This window comes from Leishmania panamensis (assembly GCF_000755165.1).
Source record: "Leishmania panamensis strain MHOM/PA/94/PSC-1 chromosome 34 sequence".
Taxonomy (NCBI): domain Eukaryota; phylum Euglenozoa; class Kinetoplastea; order Trypanosomatida; family Trypanosomatidae; genus Leishmania; species Leishmania panamensis.
The window spans coordinates 308,688-331,021 of NC_025881.1; the positions used below are offsets into that span (position 1 = coordinate 308,688).

General features: G+C 56.6%; 5 protein-coding genes across 5 annotated transcripts, besides 1 other annotated feature; all 5 read left to right on the forward strand.

Moving 5' to 3' along the window:
- Window positions 1-151: part of a repeat region that runs on past the window's edge.
- Window positions 152-638: 487 nt separating this feature from the next.
- On the forward strand, window positions 639-6,587 carry LPMP_340840 (hypothetical protein; the record flags this gene model as incomplete). Its single annotated transcript, XM_010704208.1, has 1 exon — window positions 639-6,587. The coding sequence occupies one exon, from the start codon at window positions 639-641 to the stop codon at window positions 6,585-6,587; it is 5,949 nt and encodes a 1,982-aa protein (XP_010702510.1).
- Window positions 6,588-8,147: 1,560 nt separating this feature from the next.
- On the forward strand, window positions 8,148-9,068 carry LPMP_340850 (hypothetical protein; the record flags this gene model as incomplete). The annotated part of the gene is made up of 1 exon (XM_010704209.1): window positions 8,148-9,068. One exon carries the CDS (start codon window positions 8,148-8,150, stop codon window positions 9,066-9,068), a length of 921 nt encoding a protein of 306 aa, XP_010702511.1.
- Window positions 9,069-14,190: 5,122 nt separating this feature from the next.
- On the forward strand, window positions 14,191-14,916 carry LPMP_340860 (hypothetical protein; the record flags this gene model as incomplete). Its single annotated transcript, XM_010704210.1, has 1 exon — window positions 14,191-14,916. One exon carries the CDS (start codon window positions 14,191-14,193, stop codon window positions 14,914-14,916), a length of 726 nt encoding a protein of 241 aa, XP_010702512.1.
- Window positions 14,917-15,869: 953 nt separating this feature from the next.
- On the forward strand, window positions 15,870-16,652 carry LPMP_340870 (hypothetical protein; the record flags this gene model as incomplete). The annotated part of the gene is made up of 1 exon (XM_010704211.1): window positions 15,870-16,652. One exon carries the CDS (start codon window positions 15,870-15,872, stop codon window positions 16,650-16,652), a length of 783 nt encoding a protein of 260 aa, XP_010702513.1.
- Window positions 16,653-18,522: 1,870 nt separating this feature from the next.
- LPMP_340880 (cell cycle sequence binding phosphoprotein (RBP33), putative) lies at window positions 18,523-19,749 on the forward strand (the record flags this gene model as incomplete). Its single annotated transcript, XM_010704212.1, has 1 exon — window positions 18,523-19,749. One exon carries the CDS (start codon window positions 18,523-18,525, stop codon window positions 19,747-19,749), a length of 1,227 nt encoding a protein of 408 aa, XP_010702514.1.
- Between the last annotated feature and the right edge of the window lie 2,585 nt (window positions 19,750-22,334).

Consider the following 22,334-nt stretch of genomic DNA (forward strand, 5'->3'; position numbering starts at 1 on the left):
GCAGGGGGTCGTGCCGAGATGACCGAGCCGGCGCATTGCTGCGACGCGTGTGGCCACGGCTGCTTCGCACCGCGCGATGGGGCCTGTGAGAAGCTGCTGTGTAGAGTGGCGTTCCACTCATGCTGTATGACAGGGAATGGGCACGCTGAAAGAAAGTTTACATAAGAGATCTGCTGCTCTTGTCGTTTCTACGGCTACTTTGACTTTCCACCAGTGTCACCCACCTTTGCTTCTCGAAGGCGCTCGTGTTTCACGCTCTACATAGCCCCTTGGTTTGTCTTTGCTGAAGAAACAGTTTCACCCTGAGGAAGGCACATAGAAGCAGTGCATAGTGAGACGGGCGCACGTAGAGTGCGATTCAGGCAAGGCCAGCACACACACACACAAGCACAACAGCAAAAGAGAACACACCATTAACTCAGCGTTGTTCAGCATAGTTCTTAGCTTTCCTTAATGAGATAGTAGTCTCTCTCTCTATATATATATCGCTACTTTTTACTTGGTCTTGTTTGGTTTTCTATTGTTGCGTATTGCGTACGCTCTTCAACGTTGCCCTGAGACAACCTTTGACACATCTGTATACCAACACGTGCAGCGGCTTCGCTACACATCTTTTCACCCTTGGCCCCGTAACCGCTATGAAAAAAGTGCAGAGCCGCAGCTGCCGTCGAAGCCCGCCTGCACCACACGCCCAGCGACGGAGCTCCAAGCCTCCGCCCTTCACCTCTAAGACCTCTGCACGCACCTTTTCAGAGGAGCAGCAGCGCCAAGGATGTGGTCCACGTCTCCAGCCCTCATCGCAGCGTCGCACCGCGTCTCTTTCGTCACCCCCGCCTGCCACCGCAACGTATCTAACCCAGGGGACGAAGACCTCTGCAGACACTCTGACGAGCGATAACGCCAATGACGTGCCGACTGCGTTGACCACCTCCTCTTCCACCCTTCTGGCAACTGATGACTCCGAGGCGAAAGATGGCATGCGAAGGCCGCCCTTGAGGCGGCTCAATTCATCCACTGCCGAGGTTTTGCCCTGCGCTGGTGGTGGAACAGCGCAGCAGCAGACCTCGGCATTGCAGCAAAGAGCAGGTGACAGGAGCGCTCCTCCAGTAGCACGACCTCGTAGGGGGCGGCACCTGACGCCACCGTGGCGAAAGCGCCGTTCGGGTTCTGTACCGTCGTCTTCATCCCGCACCTCTTCCTCCAGCGCATTTGACATGCAGTCCACCAGTCTGAGAAGCTGCCGGAACACAAGCCACAGGGACGCTCGTGGGGAGAAGTGGTCATGGCAGCGTAATCTCAATCGAAACCGGCGTCGAGCCACGCTGACAGCAGCAGGAACGCGTCCTTCTACGTCATCCGCCACTACAAAAAGCTCGAAAATGTCGCGGTGGGCGTCAAGAGAACAATGGAAGGAGCATTGCCTGACCTCGCGTAGAGCCTACTCCTACACAAGGAGTATCAGGCCTTCATCGGCAACATCGCGAGATGGCTCAGCGATGAAGTCACCGAGAACCTCCAGCGATAGCTGGCCTATTCAGGGAAAAGACTCGAGCCAGGTCGACGACGACGACGCCCTCCTTTCGCCTTTCTCCTCTATGTCAGGCAAACCCATCTGTGCCTTCACCGATGTGCTGCCGCGCGACGTGTATCTACACATTTGCGGGTTTCTGACTGAGGTGGACTGCTGCACACTGCTCGAAGTGAGCCTGTGCATGCACGCCGCCATCACTAACGCCGACAGCATTGTATGGCGCCACATGTGCATGTGTACGTGGATGTACAAACAGGGCTTTCAGACATTCCTTCAACGCTTACGAGCGCTGGGAGTGTTGGCCCGTCAAGAGGAACTCGAGGTGCAGGCGCTGCAGCAGCACATGCTTCTGCTACGCGAACAAGACACCGTCTTCGGTGAGTCCGACGTATCCGCCACATGCGACTACGCAACGGTGCTGATTCGTCGCCGGCAACACGAACGCGCTCAGTGGATGGCAGCAGCAGCAGCGGCAACAGCAACAGGTGCCGCAACGTCAACGCTGTACCGTACGAGATCGACGAACAAAGTGAGTAGCACGACCACCAGCTCGAGCAGCATAACGCAAAGCGACAGTGGTAGCAAGACAAGCATCCGTGGCAGTCGCCACAGGCGCCGTCAGAGCCGACGCCGTCACAGGAACGCGAGGCGCAGCGCCACCGCCACACAATCGACGTCACAGCGCAGTGGAAACGTGTGTGTTGCAGCAGAGAAACAGGCCACACACGCGGCACGGCGCGCAGAGTCATCAGCACAGAGGCTCGAATCCCGCTCGACGACAGCCACCGCCACTTCGAGGGCATCGCGAAGTCGTCACAATCGCAGTGATCGCTTCCGTGACAGCGAAGGTACATCTGAACACTTCACTCGCTCCCGCCCACCACGGACTTTCTCAGCCGGGTCATCGACGAAGGAATCAACATGCAACAGCAAGCACTACAAACAGGCCTATCTATCAGGCCCTCACCACACCGACGACTCCGCAGACCCACTGCACGCAGACGACCCTAACACATGCGAGAAAGGGTGCAGCACCACGCGCCGTCCGCCCCTGTCGTCGTCTCCCTCAAGCAGGCACACACACACCTCGGAGCCACGTGAAAAGGAGAGCGGCGACTCTTCTGCGTTGCTGGACTTAGCGAATGCATCAGATGACGAAGAAGTGCAGGCAGAGGAGCATCGCTCCACTGGTGATAGTGAGACAGTTGACAGAAGGGAGCGGCGGGTACGCATTTGCCTTCCAGAAGCGGAGGCTGAGGTGAACGACAACGCGAACCTGGCAAACACGTCTGTGCTCGCTGCATGCTCTGGTAGCGATTCTCGTCACCGCAGGCACAGCCACCGCTCTCTCTATGGCAGTCCGCTGTCCCTGACGCACGACCATCGCCATCACCGACATGATGGTTCGCCACGGCAGCAACAGAAGCAGCGTCGTCGCCTGCAGCCGCAAGGCTGCAGGCAACGCCGCAGCCACCGTGAGAAACGCCGCAAGTCAGCCCGGCAGCGTCGACGGAAGCGTGGCCGCAGTCGAGGTCCGCGCTCGACCGGCGGCGGCGGCGGTCGGCACCGCTCTCAACAGCACCGCGGTCAGAGCCGCCATCACCGCTCCTCATATCACCATCATCACAATCCCAAATCAACGAAGAGCTCGCGACGGCGGCGACGTCGTCAGCGTAACGCTGCAGCAGCTGCGGCAACGGATCACACTGGGAGCAGCACGTACTTCTATCAGACTGCAACATATGAGGCCATCAAGAGCACCACCCCGGTGTTAGCAGCGCAGCATGTTGCGCCTTCCTCGGTTCCCTTTAAGCTCGGAGGACCACCGATGCCTTCAGCGAGCGGCGCAGAGGCTGTCATGCCTCACAGATGCAGCAAAGCGCAACCGCATCCGTACCAGCCTTGCAGTAGTGAAATCCACGCGTGCGAGACGTCCGCTGCTGGCGCACTCCTGCCGCTAGCAGCCCCACTGAAGAGCAGCAGCAATGTAGTTCAGAGGGCGACGCTGGAAGCTCAGAAAATGTGTTCAGCTTCTTATCAGGTGACGATACCCCAAGCGACACTAACTGCGTCCAGTGCTGCTGTGGCGTCCTCCGGCACAGGCTCGAACGAAGAAGGGCTGTACTGGTGGCAGTTGACGCCTGAAGCTCGTCAACGCCAGCTTCGCCGCATGCAACAACGAGAGCTCCAGCAGCAGGCCGCATCCAGCGGTGGGTTCACTACGCAAGCGGTGTCGTCTTTGCAGGACGGGGATGAGCTGGCAGACGAAGCGGCGCTGCGGGAGTGGGATGAACTGGAGGCCTCCTCCTTTGGATCTTCGAGTGGCACCATCGACAAGGAGGACTCAGACGCGACCCAGGAAAGAGAGAGAGAGGAAGAATACAGCGATCGAAACAGCGCCTCCGTCACCTCTGACGATACTGAGGGGAGGAGTGAGCTCAACACCGACGAAGGCGAGGGCGAACGAGAAGGTAACACCAACAGCAGCGACTATCGTCGTCGCCGTCATCAAAGTCGCAAATCGTGGCGAACTCAGAGCAGGTCGGCAAGGGGCTCAATCACTAATGGCGACACAACGCTCACGGCGGGGTGTCGCCACCGCTCGCGCCGCCAACGACACAGTGATGACGAGGGCACTTCCTCGTCCGCCTCCTCCTGGAGCCACGCCTACACCGCCCCCTCCTCAGTCATCAATGACGAAAGCGCCACCCCTCCGTGCGGAGTTAGGAGTGAGAAAGAGCAGTGGACGCACACAGGCACACGCGGAGCAGCATCCTTGCCGCATCCGCGCTGCACATTGAGCGACGCCACGGACAAGGGTAGAAGGAGCGATGGCGCTGGTGCTGGTGGCGGGAGATCGGAGGGTGTAGCTGACAGGTACGATTCCGACGAAGGTGCGACCACTGCGCCGAGCACGGCCGCATCTGCTCTCAGTGAGGCTGACAATGAACTCATAGCAGGCAGCAACAAGGGGAGTGGCCGCAGGCGAGAACTTCCTTGTATGCGCCGCGCCTGTCACCCCTACACCTCGCCCGGCATCTATGTAGCGGCGCCATTGTCTTCCTCATCCAGGGCAGAGATTCGTGCGGAGCGGCGTGCTACCAAGGCCTTGGAGAAGCGGTACGAAGGCATTGAGGAGGCAATGGTGATTACGCGCTCCAAGAGCGTGCTCATCCACACGCTGGAGAAGCAAACTCACGCACACTTGCCACACCTTCTCGCAGCAGCAGCGCAGAGACAGCATCGGTTAATGATGATGAACACGCGACCCGCTGTCGCTGCCACAGCTGCTGCTGCCCAGCACGCTGACCCCTCTCTCATGTCTCCTACAGTTGCACTACATCGCGGAGCTCCGGAGTTCCCCGATGCGGCATCGGCACCGGCAGCACGTGCCATTATTCTGATCGGGGCCGGCAGCAGCGACTTCAACGGCTGGGGTGCGTCGACGACGCGGCCAGCGGTTGTCTCACTTACTGCACCGCCAGCATCGCACCTCCCCTCCTCTCTCGACAACTCCTTCGCCACTGTCGCAGCAGCAACCTTGGCTGTGCCCGCGTCGCCGCTACACCAGCTCGCTCGTATCAGCAGCTCCAACGCCCTGATCAGCTCGGGCGGTGAACTCGGCGGGCGTGCGAGCAGCACGATGCCATGTCAAGATGCCTCCCCCCCCTCTCCATCCACCAACCGTACCGCTAGCCTAGTTGCAGACACGACAGGCAGCGGCGGCGGTGGCGTTGGAACCGCAGCTCGCGCGCTCCCACAAAGCCTTTTGGAGTATCATCGCGCACCTGCTGCAGCAGCTGCAGCCGTCAGTGACAGTGGTGTCAGTGGAGGTGAACCGTCCAGCGCTGCCGGCGCACCGATGCAACCGACTAACAACGACGAGGCTGTCGACGAGGAGGAGGAGCAACTCGCCCCCGTTTCGTGGAAGTTTGCCTTCTTTATGTCTCGTCGCGAGGCGCGGCGGGTCAAGATCACCCTGCAGGACCTTATAGAAGGGATGTGGGTGGTGTGCTTCCGCAGCAGCGGCCGAACCCACCCAATCCGCTTCGTCCGGCAGAACCAGGTCTTTGTATATCCACCACTCCCCACCGTAGAAGAAGAGGAAGAGCAGCGGCTGCGACAGAATGATCTGGCATCGAGCGAGGTCGAAAACGAGGCCAATCATACCGCTACAACGGCAACCGCAACTAACGCGATCTCGGCAGCGCCACCGTTGCCCTTTCACATCCTGCAAGGCGGTGCACAGCTGGTGGTTCACCAGTTCCCACCCATGAAAGTAATGCGGCGGAACGCTGGAACGCTGGCCAGTACTGCTGCTGGGGGCACGCCGGCGGCGGCGCCAGTTCCCTTGGTCACTGCCCCGGCGGCCGCGACAGTGACGCCAGCAATGATGGCAGAGAGACGATTTCTTGCAGAGCCGCAAGCGACCTTGTGCAAACTGCGGTTGCGCATGCTCTCATCCGATGCCCACGACGCAGCCACATTCGAGGCAATGACGTGCGGTGGCGTCACTGGTGACCTTGCCACCGCCAGCCGTGCTGTCGATGAGAGAGACAGCGAGTGTGCTGGCAGAAACTTTGGCGGCCGATACTGCGACTACTTTGACTCATGCGACACCACTGTTATACCCTCCACAGCCACGACGAACGATGTGCGTCCCATCATTGCGCAACGACTTGGGTTTTCTGCAGCCTACATGAGCGAGGTGCTTGGTCAACCTCCTGTTAGGCCTGAAGCAGAGCATGCCAGTGGAGGTGCCACAATGCGCCGCGGATGCAGCGCCGCCGCCTCCCAAACTGGACGGCGACGAGTTTTCTACGGCCCACTTACGCGTCGCGAGTGCGAAGCCCAGCAGCGGCGTGAGGCGTGCTTTGCACCAGGCGGGGCCGGTGATGTGTTGAATGATTGGGGCTGGACTATCACAAGTCAGCACGTGAAGATCTTCTCTTTGGACGTCACCCCTCCCTTGTATGTGAAACGACTGCAGCGAGTTGCTGATGTGGAAGTCATCGGCCGCAGTCGGGGCAGGGAGCACGACACGGGCACTTCGTAGCTCGAGGTGCATGAGCTAGTGGGCTTCTTGTAAATGGTAGGAAATGTATATGAAGTAGCCGGGACAGGCGAACAACGCTGCTTGTAGCTCTTGTGCAAGTTGACGCAACTTATGCCACTCGCTATCCCCCCCCCTCCCTTCAGCTTTTCGTCGTCTATTCCCATGATCAGTATTTTTTTCCCATTGTTGTTGTTAGTGACATCTGATGCGAAGGTGCATCTGCGTGTATGTGTGTGGGTGTGGGTGTGTCAAAGGTTACGCCTCTGTTGTCGGTGTCTCTTTGGTGAGCTTCTTTGCGGCTGCAGTTTTCTTTTCGTGCTGTTGTGGGTGGTGGGGGTGAATGACGGTTGCTCTGCTACTGCAGTGAGTTCAGGAACAAACAAGAGAAACTAAGATGGAGGCTAAAAGAAAAAGGACATACATCCGTATCAACAAGAACAGCAAAACATGCGCACCACACACACACACACACATCTATATCTACATAAATAAATAAATAAATATATATATATATATATGTGTGTGTGTGTGGTGCGCATGTTTTCCTCTTTGCGACCGAACCGCAGTACCCCTGATTTAGTGGCCTCTGCGCATTATCGGTGCGTGCATTCTCTTGTGCGCGTACATGTGTAAATCCACCGCTGTGGCAGCATCCTAGCCGCCCCCGAGGTGCTCAGCTCATTCCTGTCGTGAACTGATCTTCCTCACCTGGCTGCCGTCTCTTGCACATGGCACGCACACACACATGTACACACCTCCATCATATCTGGAGCTCGTTTCCCCTCCTCCCCTTCCTTCGCTACCACCGTGGAAGGAAAGGCAGAAAAAGAGATGTCACCGAACTAGCTCGACCATTACTCGTTGCTCATCTCTGTCTTTTCCTTCACGCTGCCTCCGTCATCGCGTCGCTTATCCGTTGCCTTAGGGAGATTGCGTAGGCAGCATTGTTGCATCTCTTACTTAGCACATCTGCCCTCTTCCTTCGAATATCTCCCCTACACGCTATCACATCGCCACAGGTGTCAGTGTAGCTGGCCACCTTTTTCACCTCTCTGAGTAGGCGCACACCGTCTTGCCAATTTTGCTTTGATGTATTGCTCATCGACTGCTCTTCCCCTGCATCTCTTGCAGTTGCAGCCCTGCACGGGCGTCTATCCGCAGCTATTCCTGTCGCCCATTTACCCCACGGCTTTGCATGTATGGTTGCCGCTCCTCGCGGGCCTGCAGAGCATCCGCCGCCGCCCCCCCCCTCCCCTCACAATCTCGCTCCCCTCCCTTGCAGGCGACTGTTGTTCTCCTACTCGTTTTATGTACAGTAGCGCTCTCCCCCCTCCCTCCCTCCTTCCTTCTTGTCGGTGTGCCTGTAACTCCTCTTGGCGCACAAAGACCTACTCACCTAGCTGTAGCTGGATTGGGCATGTGAAGGTGTCGGTAGAAGCTGTTATGCATTTCATCGCTAACTCGCCGCCCCCCCCCTCTGCCCTTTTCTCCCCCTGCTCTCTCCTTCTTCTTTCCTGCATAGCTGACAAGAATGCGAAGCCGCTGGAGACGCCACCCATCATGGACGCCTCTGTGGATGTCGCTGCCCGGCCAGTCGACCATGCGAATTCAAACCGCAGCAGCAGCTTTACACTCTCTCTCTGCCTAAACCAATACCTGCAGTGGCTCGGGCAGCTCCACAGCACTATCGGCACCGTCAGCGACTATGCCTACATACTCGGCCGCCTTCTTCGCCAAGGCGGATTTCCGCTTCGTCAGCGTACTGGCGTCGTACCCACTGCGACGGATGCACGATTGCGCGCCGCCGTTTGCGAACTACTCATCGGAGACGTCGCGGTACAGTCGGTGCGCCCGCCGGAAGCTATATGGGTGACATCAGCAAGAACGACCAGGAGCGGGTATACCGCAGCAAATTTCAGTAGTGCTGCCTCGTCACCGCCGTTGGTGCACCCTGAGGCCCCTTTCTGCCCTTGTCGCGCCTACTTCGAAGAGCATAAGCGAGGGTCGGGGGGTCGCTTTCTTTCGCTCAGGCGGCGAAGCAGCCAAGCAAAAGACAATGACAAGGAAAGCCACACTGGTCACGCGGTAACCATCAGCAGTGCCAGTGGCAGCAATGACGAGAGCGACAATCGTGCAGTGCACCTTAGTGCAGCTGTTCCTAATTTCCCCGCTAGTTCGAAGAACGCCGTACGCGGTGTTAACAACCTCGGCAGCAGGGACCGCTTCAGTTCTCGAGATGTCGTGACTTCGGGGAAGATACGTGTCGGCTCGCGCCCCTCAGATGCCCTGTCCCAGCCGATTCTTCTCCTCCCTGTCGCTGTGGTCACGCCGTCGTCCACCGCCTCGGCTGAGTTTGGCAACGATGCTCTACAAGCGAATTCCGGCAGGGACGCACAATGCCGTAAGTGTGTTAGCCCTGAAAACAGCGACTTCTCTCCACCTTCGCCTATTCGGACCTTTCCCCGTGCCCGTTGGCGCTGACACACAAGCGCACCGCGCTCTCCACCCCATGCTGGCCCACGTCCAACCTGAAGATGTTCGTCACCGCGCGCTCTACAGCGCGCAGGTACTGCACTAAAGTGTGGGGCATGCTACATATCAGATGAGCCTGCTGACGTTGCTGAGCGCAGCCCCCACCATGGCCGTTCCGCTCCCACTGTCACTGCCAGATGTCCTGCGCATGCATCCGACCGTAGCCCTCCTGCTGCTGTACCAGTGTGTGCAACGGTGCTTCGTATTGGACATTACCATAGCGACGTCAGTTGGTCTACCAGCGTCTTCGATGAGAAGTGGTCCATCCTCGTCGCTGGGAGATGTGAACGCACAGCCGACCAGCGCACCGAATGTGCCGCGTTGTGACCACGGTGGTGAGACCTCCACTACCACTTGCCTTCCTGAGAAATAGAAACAAGCTGCTGAAGAACGAATGCTCGCAGGCCTTGCAGGAGGCCTGCTTTGTGTAGTGGAAGGCGTCACTGGCACCGCTGCGCCAGCGGAACAGGTGGTGGCGGGCATCATAGGCGACGTGCTGGGGTTACGCTTTGAGCTCTTTCGCATTATCTTTGGGATCCTTACCACCGACAACGGCAGCCGCGCGACACTGGTGAAGCTGGCAATTGCCTGTAATGAGCTACTAGCGTGTCTGTAGCGAGTTACGTTCTGGCACCAGAAGAGCTGCGCACCGACAGAGGCCTCACCACGTCCCTCCGCGCTGGCGCAGAGGAGCGAGGGTGACACCCATCGCCTTCAGGGAGATGGTCAGAGGACAAAAAGCAGCAAGGAAGCCACTGACGCTGTGGTCACGGAAAAGCTGCTGTCATCAACGTCCTTTGACACCACTCCTCTCGACGCGGTTCACGAAGCGCTCATTCAGGCGTTCGCGCCTCTCGACGTCCCTCACACCTCTGCAGGCAACGTTGGCGACGCCAGTAACGCCCGCGGCCTCTGCGCTGGCGGCTGCTGGTTTCTGCTACCCCGGACTTGTCGCCGCAGACACCTGTCGCCCTCCTCCCTTTACCATTGATTTGTCTGTGGCTGCGACTGTGTCCCCCACCCCGCTGTTCCGCCCCTCACCAGCCGACGTTTTTCGTACGACGCCAACGGGCTGAGCCACAGTCTCAGCCCGAAGAGGAAGGCGCTTTTAAAATGTTTGGGGCTCCGGCTGCGGCAAGCCGCTGTAGGTCGCCTCGTGGAGCGAAGAAAAAGTGCGGCCGTCACCACCGACAAGAAGAAGTCGAGTCAGGCACGGCAAGCGTCGCCAAAGAACGTTCGCCAGGTCCAGCCCAAAGCAGCACAGCGCTCCGCCGGCGCTCCTACTTCATCGGGGTGGGGTGGGGGGTCGCCGTCCCACGCAGAGGCAGTCGCAGTGAGAGTGTCACCGCTGCGCCAAGCGACAATCAAGAGAAGGAGGCACAGCCTCAGCAGCGCCTGCAGCTGAGCAAAGAGCCACTATGCTTCTGGCTTCGATGGTCCCTGCTCTTTACCCTCTCGTCCCCCGTGCAGTCGCAGACGGTCGACTCGGACGGGCCAAGTCGCTCCTCCTCGACTTTGCTACTGTCAGCGCTTGAACTCATCGTTACAGGCTTACGCTGCCCCACAACCGCCTGGATTCGAGGGCTGCAACGCAGGCAGCTACGGCCTCACTGCCCAAGCACGAGACGCCCGGCGGCCTCATCTTAGACCCTTACTCGTTTGCCTCTGCACTGGAACCTCGACACGACGCGGTAAAACGCTGGAAGCACTCGAGGCTGGGGAGAGCAACGTCAATCCCATCCGACGAGCATGGTATCTCTCGCGCCGCAAGGTCTAGGCCACGATCCGCGGTCGATCCTTCTCGCTCAGAGTCGAAGCAGCTCGTCCTATTACCACCTCGTGTCAAAGATTGAAATGGTGTCGTTGATGGCGTGGCAACCGTTGCTACAGCGACTGAATCATCCCAACGCAGTGGGGCGCGCCGGCCACCGCTGGCTGCAGCGCGCCTCTTCTCGCGGCGCGACGTCGCCAAGGGCGCCCCTACAGACACAGCCACCGGTAAAGGCGATTGTGGGGAAGTTAAAGAGCCCGTGGGGTCTGCGGCGGCGGAGGGCAGGGAGTCCGGGGCAGCCAACTCTGCGACCGCAAAAAGCGCATGGGTGTCTGCTGCCTAATCCTCGTTGCTGTACAAAGACCCTCCGCCGCCGTGCCTGGTACGGAGCATGGGATGAAAAGGCAGCCGAATGCAAGCTCTGCCTCCTCGACATCTGCTGCTCTTTCGGCTGCTCGTGCACTGGCTGCTTCGGGCGCGATCACGTTGGATGTTGCGCGTGTGCACTGGCTGCAGCAGTGCCAGAGGAGAATACTCTGTTGTTGTTATCGCTGCGGCATGGCAGCACTGAGCCGGACTGGTCATCCCGCGTGCGGGCCGTCCGCTCAAGCAGAGGTGCCTTTTTCGTATGAATTTGCTGTTTCGGGACGTCGCAGATGAAAAAGGGAAAAAAGAGTCAGACACGCTGACGCATTGCCAATGCACCTCGAAGGACGCAGCGGCACGTGCACGTGGTCGTACTCTGCTGCGCTTCACGGTTGGCTTCTGGGCATGCGATCGCACGAAGGCCTCCGCATGCACCGGCCCTCCTCCTCCTCGGTCTGCCTTCTTTCTTCCCTTGTTGTGGCAACGGTACTGCGACACACGGGCACTCTGGCTCTTGCTCAACCTCTGCAGGTGCGTTTAGCAGATGCAGTGCGGAGGGACAAGGAGAAAGCACAGGAGCACACGGAGCGAAGTAGGAGGCGGTGGACGAGGGCCGTCATCTTTGCCTGGTAATAAGGTCCGTCTCTCTTCCCCTTCTCGAAACGGGCATTGCGCTTATGCACACACGCACAAGACACGGTTGCTTACGGGCACTGTGCCCATCGCCATGTCAGATAGGCACAGAAATGGCGCCGTCGTCACCGTCTCGACCACGCCCCTCGCCGACACATTTGTGACTGCCATGAGTGCACTACTGTGGCAACCCCTCGTCAATGAACAAAACCTGAGGCACGGCTGCAGGGACGATCAGGGGCTACAGCGCCAACGCATTGAAGAGCGTGCCAGCAGGCTCAGTGCTTGACATGCTCCTCCCGGGCTTGTGCAAGATAGCGTGCAATATCTGATGGCGACGCCGATTCTCTCTCACCTCACGAGTCAGTGACAGTGGCCTCTTGCGCGCCCCTCGACCGATCAGGTCGCGCCGCAAAGACAGAGTCAAGCGGCTTCGCATCGCTGCACAGCCCATTACCGTCGACACAAGTCTCAACGTCGACCTCCGCACAATCAGACCCATGCGGAGGGATGCACATGCACGGTGGATGAGCTGGCATGACGAAGACTGTCGGATGCCTGCCAACGACAACAATAAAAAAAGGGGGGCCGGTGTTGTAGATGTACCCCTTCAATGCACGGGCAGCAGACAGCGCGTCGGAAGATATCTTCTCAGATAAGGTGGCAGAGCGGAAGATTTGGCAATACTGGGTGGTGGTGCTACGCGAAGAAGTAAAGGCGGAGGCCGCCGTGCAACAGCAGCACCGCCGCCACCGCTTCTCCAGGCTTCAGCCTAGGTTGTCTCCTGAACTACCTACACGTGCCGGAGGTGAAGTAGTTGCTAGAAGACAACCCGTATGCGGTGCTGCTCGCCACAGACATCTCCATGACGTCACAGGCGTACGCGACGAGCAGTGCCGGCACATCATCGGGTACGGTGAGGTCTGACAAAAACCCTGAAGATGAAGATGACGGTGGGAGTGGTGGTTCTGGGGTGCACAGCACCACTGACATGGCAACCTGATACGATTACCTCCTGTGCCCGATCAGGGTGGACGACCCGCCGCTGAGTTCGCTTCTCTCGCTGACACTATCGAGTCATGTAGGCGGTGCAGTGATAAGGGAAAAAAGTCTGTGGAGTTGCGCTAGAGTGAGAAGTACTGCTTCGCTGGGGGCCTCCCTCATCTCTCACCATTTTGCTTACGCGTGCATGGCTGGGGGAGAGGAGGGCACAGCGCTGTAAGGAATCAACTCAACTGAACGACAAGAGAAAGTTCAAAGAAAAGCTAACTTGCGTCGAGCGGCGAATGTGCAATGCAGCACCGAAACTATTGCACATGCGCAGAGGGTGACGCTTCTTCTGATTTGTGTTTATGCGCCTATGCGTATTCTTGTTCGGTCGTTCTCAGACGAGTCTACGTTCCTCACTCTCTCTCACTTTCTTCTCATATGCAGAGCACGTCGATGCTGCGTCCTTTCATCATCACCGACCCCCTCCCTCTGACTGCGTTGTGATACCTCTGCCTCGCGCTGCTTCTAGCATCCTGGGCTCTGCTCTCTTGACGGCTTTTAACGGAAATGAAAGTGGGAAAGTTGCTGGAAAAAAAAAACGATAGGGCGGTGATGAGGGGTGAGTCAAAGTGCTCTCCGCCATACTAAAAAGAGCTTGCTTCACCAGCCATGTCTCTTTACCTCATTTTTTTTTGGCTTCTCTATCCATTCCCGGTCTCGAGGAATCGAGTCATTGAAAGCGTCTGCTTGTTCTGCCCTCCCACCACCTTGATTATCCATCACGTCAGGGATCCTAAGGGGGTGGGAAGGAGTTTAGTTAGGTCTACCTGCTCGTGCGTAGTGCTACCCAATGATGACTTGGGAGCAGCAGAGTTTTGATGGACAGTTTTTGCCAGCGCTAGAGGTATCGAAGGCGCGAGGGGGAGGGATACCAGGTCCGTATGCTCCTTCCACGGAAGTAGGAAACTCGCCAGTTGGGGAAGAATTGGAAACGTGTATTGGAATACAGCCTACTTATCTTCTGACATTCATCCGCTCTCCTCTTGTCGTCTTGCACGCTGGTGTAGTTTACCTCTGCAACACCGCACTTATCTCATAGGCGCGCTCAACACACACACACACACACACACACACACACACACAAGCGTCGACATCGCCGCATCCGCCGTAGCGTCAGTGCAGTGAGGAGTACACCGGCATAGCGAGAAAGGGGAAGAGAGTGGGAGACACTCTCTTCCCTGTACGCCTTATTTGTTTCGTGTGCTTTTTTTTTCTTTTCATCCGTACTTGTGTCTCACTATTGACGGTATCATGCACAAGGTAAGCCGTGTAATGACTGCCGCAGCGGCTGCCCCCACCGTTGGCACTCGCCCAGGATGGCAGGCTCTACAACAGACACGCCACAGTGTTCAGGGATCGTTTATGCTCTCCCCTTTGCCGTCCTCCTCGCCACTGCTGCGCCTCTCCACTTCGCATCTGATGACCACAACTATCTTTCCGTGGGTGCAACGCTACCCACACTCTCTCGCGATAGCGGTGCGTCTTCACGCTGCGCCGAGTGGCGAGGCCGTAGTAACCTCCACCAGCGCATCTGCATCTTCACCCAGAACTTCGTCCTCCAGTGGCAACCTCGGCAGCGACAATGGCATGTGCATTGACCCACGCCGCCTCCCAAACACCATTCCTGGCATTACGCAGGAAGAGCTGGCGGCGCGTATCACGCAATATCACGCACAACAAGCAAAACTGGCGCGAGAGATATCGGCCAAAGCGCTAGCGCATGATGTGGAACTCATGCGTCGCTCGATGACACCGAACTCCTTTGCCGAGTACATGGTGCGTCTGGAAAAGGAGCAGCAGGCAGCTGTGAAAGAGGAGGCGAAGATGGCTGCCATGTCCCCAGTTGAGCTACACCAGTACCGCCAGAAGAAGCGCCGGCAGGCTGTCCGGTACGAGTGGTACAAAACATTCTTGTTACTTTCTTCACTTGCTGGCAGCACCGTCTTCCTCTTTTCTTTGTTCATCTTCTTCAAGTAAGCCCCATGCGCCGTGTAGAGCGGGGGCGTGGTGTGGGCTTTTTGCTTCATATCTTGGTCGGATTATGGTCGCATATTTGGGTCGTTTAGTGCAACCACCTCAACACGTCAGCTCACATATTCGTTCTGCTGGTGGAGGGTTGCCGTGGTGGTCGGTGCGCGAGACAGTGGTTTTCTGGGATGTTGTTCGCTGCGTCCGGCGCATGCTCTACCACATGCATCACTGTGTCTATCGCTGGCCATCTCAGGGGTGTTGTCGCTTCACTTTTTCTTTGGTGGGGCTGTTTTTCATCGTCACACGCGCATACAAACACCCACACACGCTGATGTGCAGAAGGGAGTCGGGCGGGGGAAAGCGCGCTTTGTCAGCTAAAGATAAACAGGCGCGGGTGGTGGGAGTGCATGAGGAGCACATCAATGCACACGAACAGAAATGCACATACGCAGAGACAGCGAGAGGGGGGCTCAAACGAGAGGAGCAAGACAACGGGTGAAGAACTACAAACGGATTTGCTCACCTTCCCTCTCCCTCTCCCCCTATCTGTACGCACAAATCTGCACCGACTGCAATGGAATGGCGAAGGCGATGCGAGGGGAGTCGATAACGAGGTGAGATCGCCACTGCAGCAGGGCTCCGTGGTGCAGTGTAGTGCTCTTTCTCGCTCCTCTCTCCGTATGATGGGGCAGTCAATTGCAGCGCTTCCGCCACTGCTGTCGCTACCAACCTCTCTATCCACTTCTTTTCTGCCGCGGAGACCTAGCCGCAAGTGCGTACACACACACACACCTCCAATGTGCTCTTCTCCACACTGTTGAATGCACAGGAAAGCCAACGCCACGCGAGCGGACGCAGGTAGAACACTCTTCTCCCAATCACAACTCACGTTTGATTTTTCTTCTCTCTTTCTCAAAGCATTGCCTTTCTCGAGGTCTTCCTCCTTTCTGCTGCGACCCATGTGGCGCCGAGTTGGATTCAACAGGGTGCTTGCCACAGTGCATCCTTGGCCAGACGCCACTGCGCCTGAGCTGGCGAGCTGCAGCATTGCCGCGCTGATGGCCAGCAGGAGAAGTGGCAGTGGCAGTGGCAGTCGTGTGTGCCACTTACAGTCTTACCTGGGTGCCCGGCCCTCCAGCGTAACAGGCATCGCTGGCCCTAGCCATGTTGCTGTTTCTGTCGCTGCATCCCCTCTTACCAGCAGCGTTGGCGTTATGCGTCCCACCCGACTCCTTCGTCGACCGCAAACGATAAAGCCGAACCCGAATGAGGCCATGAGCGGCCAGTTTGAGAAGAGTTTCGAGAAGTTGGCAGACAAAATTGAGTCGCGCCTCCCCTTCCGCCAGCACCACGTTCTGCATGGCAACATCTACGAGCAGCAGTATGGTGACCGGAGTGAGCATGACATGTGGGTGGAGGCACAGGAAGACCTGCATGGACGTGAAAAGGAGAAGCCAGCTGCGCGGCAGGCGCGTAGCTACTTTTCTGACGAAGACCTTTCTCCAGAGGCATTGCACGTCCGCTCGCCACAGCTGAAGGTGGCACAGAACTTTCAGAGGCAGATGTACGACAAGAAGATTCTGAAGACGACCGCAGAGCCAGCCGCCTACTACTATCCGGAGGTGACTATGGAGGAGAAGCGGCTCTATCGTTGGATGCTGATTGCTGGCTGGAGCGCCGTTGGCGTGATGACGCTCATAGGTTTGCGACGTCTGGGTGAGTACATGCGCACGGCTGGTTAGCCCTGCTGCATTCGTTGACTTAGAAAGCCCTTGTGTGGCTGCGCGCGCACACATGTGTACTACTTGTGTGGTGGCCTCATCAGCCGGGCAATGCGAAACGTCGATCAAAGAGCCGTTGGTGTCTCTTTTTCTCCCCCCTCCCCATCCCACCACACACATACGCACACAAATGAGCCCGACAAACCGCAGTGCCTGAGGCAAGCGCTCACGAGGGAGGGGGGCGAGGGTGGATCAGCGTAGCTGGAGGGTCAAAGTCAGACCAAAGGGAAGGCCAGCCGCGCAGAATCTCCTCCACTCGAGATGTGTGGTTGTGTGTTGGGGCGAGAAGCTACAGCTGTGCGCCCCCTCCCCCTTCTCCCCGATCACGTTCACTCTTTTTCCACGTCTATTATGCCATCCCACACAATTCGGACTGCTCAGATGAATGCGGGTGGGCGGTAGCGGCGAAGTTGTCGTTCCCGCGGTACCCCCTTTTTGCCGTCAGTGCGTACCCGTATGTGTGTGTGAAGGAAGTGATGGAGAGAAAACGATGGTCTGCTATGCGCTACACGATTCATGCCGATATCGCTGGTTGTCATTTCCCCCCCCCCCCTCCTCGCCTTTACGCCCTGTCGCTGTCGTGAATCCGCTGCTGACTTCACCGTACTCTCCATGTCGCCCCTGAGTCTCTGGCGCTCCATTTCCCTACTGATTCCTTTCTTTTCACTTTTCATTGCCGCTATGTTTGTCCCCCTCCTCTTCTTTACTACACACACACACACGCCTCCGCATTCGGTGTTCCCACCCCCTCCCCCTCTTCCTCCTGTGTTGATTCCATCACCCCCCCCCCTTTTGCTGCCGCTCTTTTCGTTTGTTGTGCGCCACCCCATCGCACCGACGCCGACACACACCATACAATGAAACACATCCCCGTCTACTCGAGCAACGCACCTTCCCCTCCGAAACAATAAAAACTATTGACGGCGCGCACGCACACGCATACTTTCACGAAGTATCCGTCCCACTCGACGCCTTTCCGCACCAAGCAACTTCGACACAAACGTACCCTTCGTTCCCGCTCTCTCGCACCCTATTCCACCATTGATTCTTCACCCGCATACACACACGTTCGCCACTCTCACCTGCTGTGTTTTTGCTCCCCCTTTCGTTCCTCCTTTTTTCTTCTTCTTCTGTCTATTCCCCCCTCTATCTCTACCCTCACATCCAACGTTTCACCTGCCATAGAGATAGACAGCCCCCACCACAACCCACTTTGCCACGCAACACACTCGCGTGCGCAGGAAAGCGTAACAGAACAAGCACAAAAGGAACAGATAGGCAAAGACGCTGAAAACAAAAAAAAAATAAGAAAAAAAAATAGAAGAGCCGTCGCCACGCAAGCACGCGCGCGCGCGGGTTTGCGCACATACATTAGCCAAATAATAATAAAGCACAGCTGGGAAAAAAAGGGGGCACACTCAAGCATATAGGCACCCCTTGGCGAGCCCCACTTGCTTTTTTTTCTTTTGAGGGGATCGGTACTCTCTCTTCTCATACAACGCATACACCCACTCACACACCAGAGTTCATCGTGCACCCCACTCGCATACACACTCACTTGTGCATTCACAAGATTTCGAGAACTTCTCTTTCTGTGTCTTGGGTGTTTGTATTTTTTTCTTCTGCCAAGCGAGAGCAGGAAAAATTGCCAGTTCTGTCGACGGCAGACACGTCACTCACTCACCACACACACATATATATATATATCACACACACACACACACGCACACATATATATATAGTCCACTACCACCACACCACTGCATCGTGCCCACACAGGCACACCCACATACACGCAAAACAACCACGTACAACCCGAAGCTAAGGGAAGATGGCATACACGGAGAACCGCGCCAGCAAGGCTATCGATGTGTTTCTCGACAGTCGAAGCGGCTCGCCATCCGCTGCGGCCAGCGCCAGTGTAACCACCTCCAACAACGCCATGGACCACAACCGATTTGCCACAATGATCGCCCTGCAGAACCGCCTTCTGAGTATTATGGCGGAGGCACAGACCATTGTACAGCACCTGCAGCAGAACGGCTTCTTCCCCCGCGGCTCTGGAGCCAACCCGGAGGAAGATGCGGCCAACATAATCATGCAGATGCTGCGCGCCAGCCTTGAAGTATCCCATTCCTCGGCCACGTCGCCGAGCGGAATGGTCTGTGGCTCGCCGTCGACCATGGACGCTGGAAGCATGCAGCATATGTCCAGTCTCAACTCGAACATACCCGCTGCCTTGGACGACGTGCCGTCCAGAGCTCCGACCAAGTCGTCCCCTCATAACAACAGCAACAGCCGTAGCAGTACGGACAATGTGGCACACAACGCCGTCTCACACAACGTCGTCGAGGAGTTTCTTCTATCCGGCCAAGATGGTCAGCAGCAGCAACATTACTCGAACACTGCGAACGCAAACCACAATGAAGAAGGTGATGAGCTGCCGGAAGGGTCAGAGATGCTGGCGTTTGTTGAGTTCAAGCGCGGCCGCGTCCGCAAGTACGTGTGTGAGCACCGCATCGAGCCTGGAAACTACGTCCTCGTAGACGGCGACCGTGGCACAGACTGCGGCCTATTGGTACAGACGATCGAGCGCAAGCCAAACAACGAGACGGCCGTTGTGTCGATGGAGGGCTGTGACATCCGCGATGACAAGATCAAGCTGGAGAACGGCCGCGTTCTGCGCCAGGCCTCAGAAGAAGACATCGACCGCCTTCACAACATCATTGCGAACGCAGAGAGCGTTGCTCTCAAGACATGCCGCCAGCGGTGTTTGGAACTCGGCATCGACATTGACCTGCAGGATGTGGAGTACCAGTTCGATATGAAGAAGATCAGCTTCTTCTTTGACTGCGACCACAGCGTCGACTTCCGGTCCCTTGTGCGGGAGCTCTACCGCACTTTTGGGGCACGGATCTGGATGGAGAACATCAACCCCAAGGTCAAGAACTCTATGCCAGACGCTAGTGGACACGAGCGCAGTCATGGTGGGGGTCATCACGGCAACGGCGGCGGTTGGCGCAACAATCACCGCGGCGGTCGTACACGTGACTACTGAGATGGACACGCTGGGGGAGCATGTGATAGCTGAGCGAGTCGCCGTTGGCAAGCCATGCCACATCCGTTGTTTTCTTTTCATGTTCCTTTTCCTTTACTGGTCTTTCGTGGGATGGCGGCCAACGATGACATGCGCCCACGTACCCTCATTCATTCGTGTCAGAGCCCCACGAGCAGCGGCAGAACTCAATAGAGAGAGGGGGTGATATGGCAGGGAGAGAACGCAAGAGGTGGGGCGGGGGTGTACGTGGACCAGTGGGCTCACATGTTGCTTACATCGCAGAGATGGAGTTCTCGATATTGACACACACACGCACACATACGGCGCACATCGCAGCTAGGACTGTGACACCAATCTCGAGTGGGATGGGCCCTCCTCCTTTCTCTTTGCTTGTGTCTTTGTCGATCCATGGCCCCCACCCCTTCTCCTCTTGCAAAAGCACAAGTGTTGTTTAGTGCTCAAGAAGCCGAAAAAGGAAAGAGGCGTTCGGTGTTTGTCTTGTGTTCAGTCCCTCGCAAATCCAATCCCCATCCTGCGCCCCCTGCCCACATGTATAGGTGCGCACGCCCTCTACTCCGCTGTGGTTCGCGTGTTGCATCGGGTTGCCTCGATCTCAATGGAGCGCACTCTGAAGACCGAGCAGACAAAGAAAAAAGAGGTGATAGAGAAAGGGTAAGAAACGAAGAAACAGAATTTGTGGAGGACAGGTAACACTTAAGTGGGGGCGTGTTGGTTATCCATCCCTTGCGTCGTGACAGGAGTGTGGGGAAGGAGAGGAGGGAAGCGGAGCGTGACACAGCATACACACGGAAACAGACAAGAATAAAAAGTGTGTATATATTTAGGGGTTCGATGACCGCGATGCGTTATATTTTTTTTCTTCCTTTATTTTTGTTTTCTCTGGTGTTTTTTTCTTTTTTTGCTCAGCGTGGTTGTCACCATCCTCACCTTCTCTGCGTCTCTCTCTCTCTGTATCCCGCTCTCTCGCTCTCTCTCTCTGCGTGTGTGTGTGTGTGTGTGTGTGTGTGTAGTTAAGATATCGTTCACTTCTCTCTGTGTGTTTTTCCGTGTGCCTCTCGCATATAGCTTCTTTTTCCCCTTGTTTTTTCCCTTGTTATAGTTTGCTGCGCTCCTTCCTGGGGGTGGTGGTGGTGGTGGTGTGTGGTTGCTGTTGCGGTTTCATTCCCTCTCACACCTTGGTGCCCTTTGCGGCAAGGCAAGTGAAAATCTGCCTCTCGCTGGGCATCAGAGAGTTCTTCTTGGTGTTGCTCTCAACGTCGCATGGCACTTGCTGTGTCGACTCCATCTCCGTTGTCTGGGGCTTACTTGTCATCAGGCTTTATTTCCCTCTAACACCTAGGCGTCTGACGTTTCCTTTTGCTTTTAAATGAAAACGAAAAAAAAACACCTCAGTGCTTGGCGCAATCATGTAAGAGGGCTTGGGAATACGAATGATGATGATGATGGCAGCCAAATTACGGTGATGCCTTGACAATGTTTTGTGGCGCATTCATACGCAGTGCACACGCAAAACATCATGGGATCCCTCACGAGGCGTGTGTGTGTACGTCTGCGCGCAGGCGCCTCTTTTGTGTACTTGCCTGTCGTCATGTTGTGTGCATATCCCCTTTTGTGTGTGACTGTGTGTTCCCATCTCCATAGAAAAAAAAAGAGGAACGAGGAAAATGGGGCGGAAAGGAAGAGGTTTGCTTGGCCGCACTTGGGTGTGTGCAGGTGGTGACAGCGTCCTTCATGGAGCAAGAGAAAGGTGCAGCTACGAGCACGCACATATACAGAGAATACGAGCTATTGTGTGGAGAAGAGAGAGAAGATTGAATCACGGGTGTGCTTTGGGGGGAGGGGCTCTTGGAATACAGGTGGCGCATATGGACTTGGAGAGTGGCGGTAGTGGAAAAGATGGAAGTTCCGTGGAAGCAGTGGTGGAGTTGATATAGGCGAACAAGATGGAAGTGGCTCTCTCGCTTTGCCTCTAGCCGCCACACTGTTTCCCTTGTCGATCTTTTTTTTTTTGCTGCCTTTTGCCTTACTTCTCTGATACGTGGGTCCTTTTCTCTCTTTGCCTCCTCCTCCCACCTCCCCCTCATCAACTCTCCGTACCGTCTGATTGTTATGTCGTGGTATCGCTTTATTTTTTTCTTTGCTTTGTTGGAAGAAGCCATGCTTGTGCGTGTCTGTTTTTCGTGGACCGGGTCCGTGCGCCTCTCTTTTGTGCTCAGGTTTCTTGCCGCCCTCCCTAACACCGCCCTCTTCTATTTATCCTTCTCTCTCTCTCTCTCCCTCAGTGCGAATCAGACACAGAAGGAACCACCACCAGCCTAACGGACACGCACCGGAGCCTCATGATAAACGCAGACTGCTTCTTGGGTGAAGGGTACAGGCAAAGAGGCGGTCTGATGGCAAAGTAAAAGCTCTGCCTTCCCTCTTGAACCTGCTCTTCTCCTTTTTTTTGCTTGTTTGCATGCGAGTCGTGTGCACCTTTTGGTGATGGTGGTGGTTTGCCGGCACCAGCGCGTGGTTGTGCTGAATTACTTTCACACCTACTCACCCACCTCTGAATCCTCGAG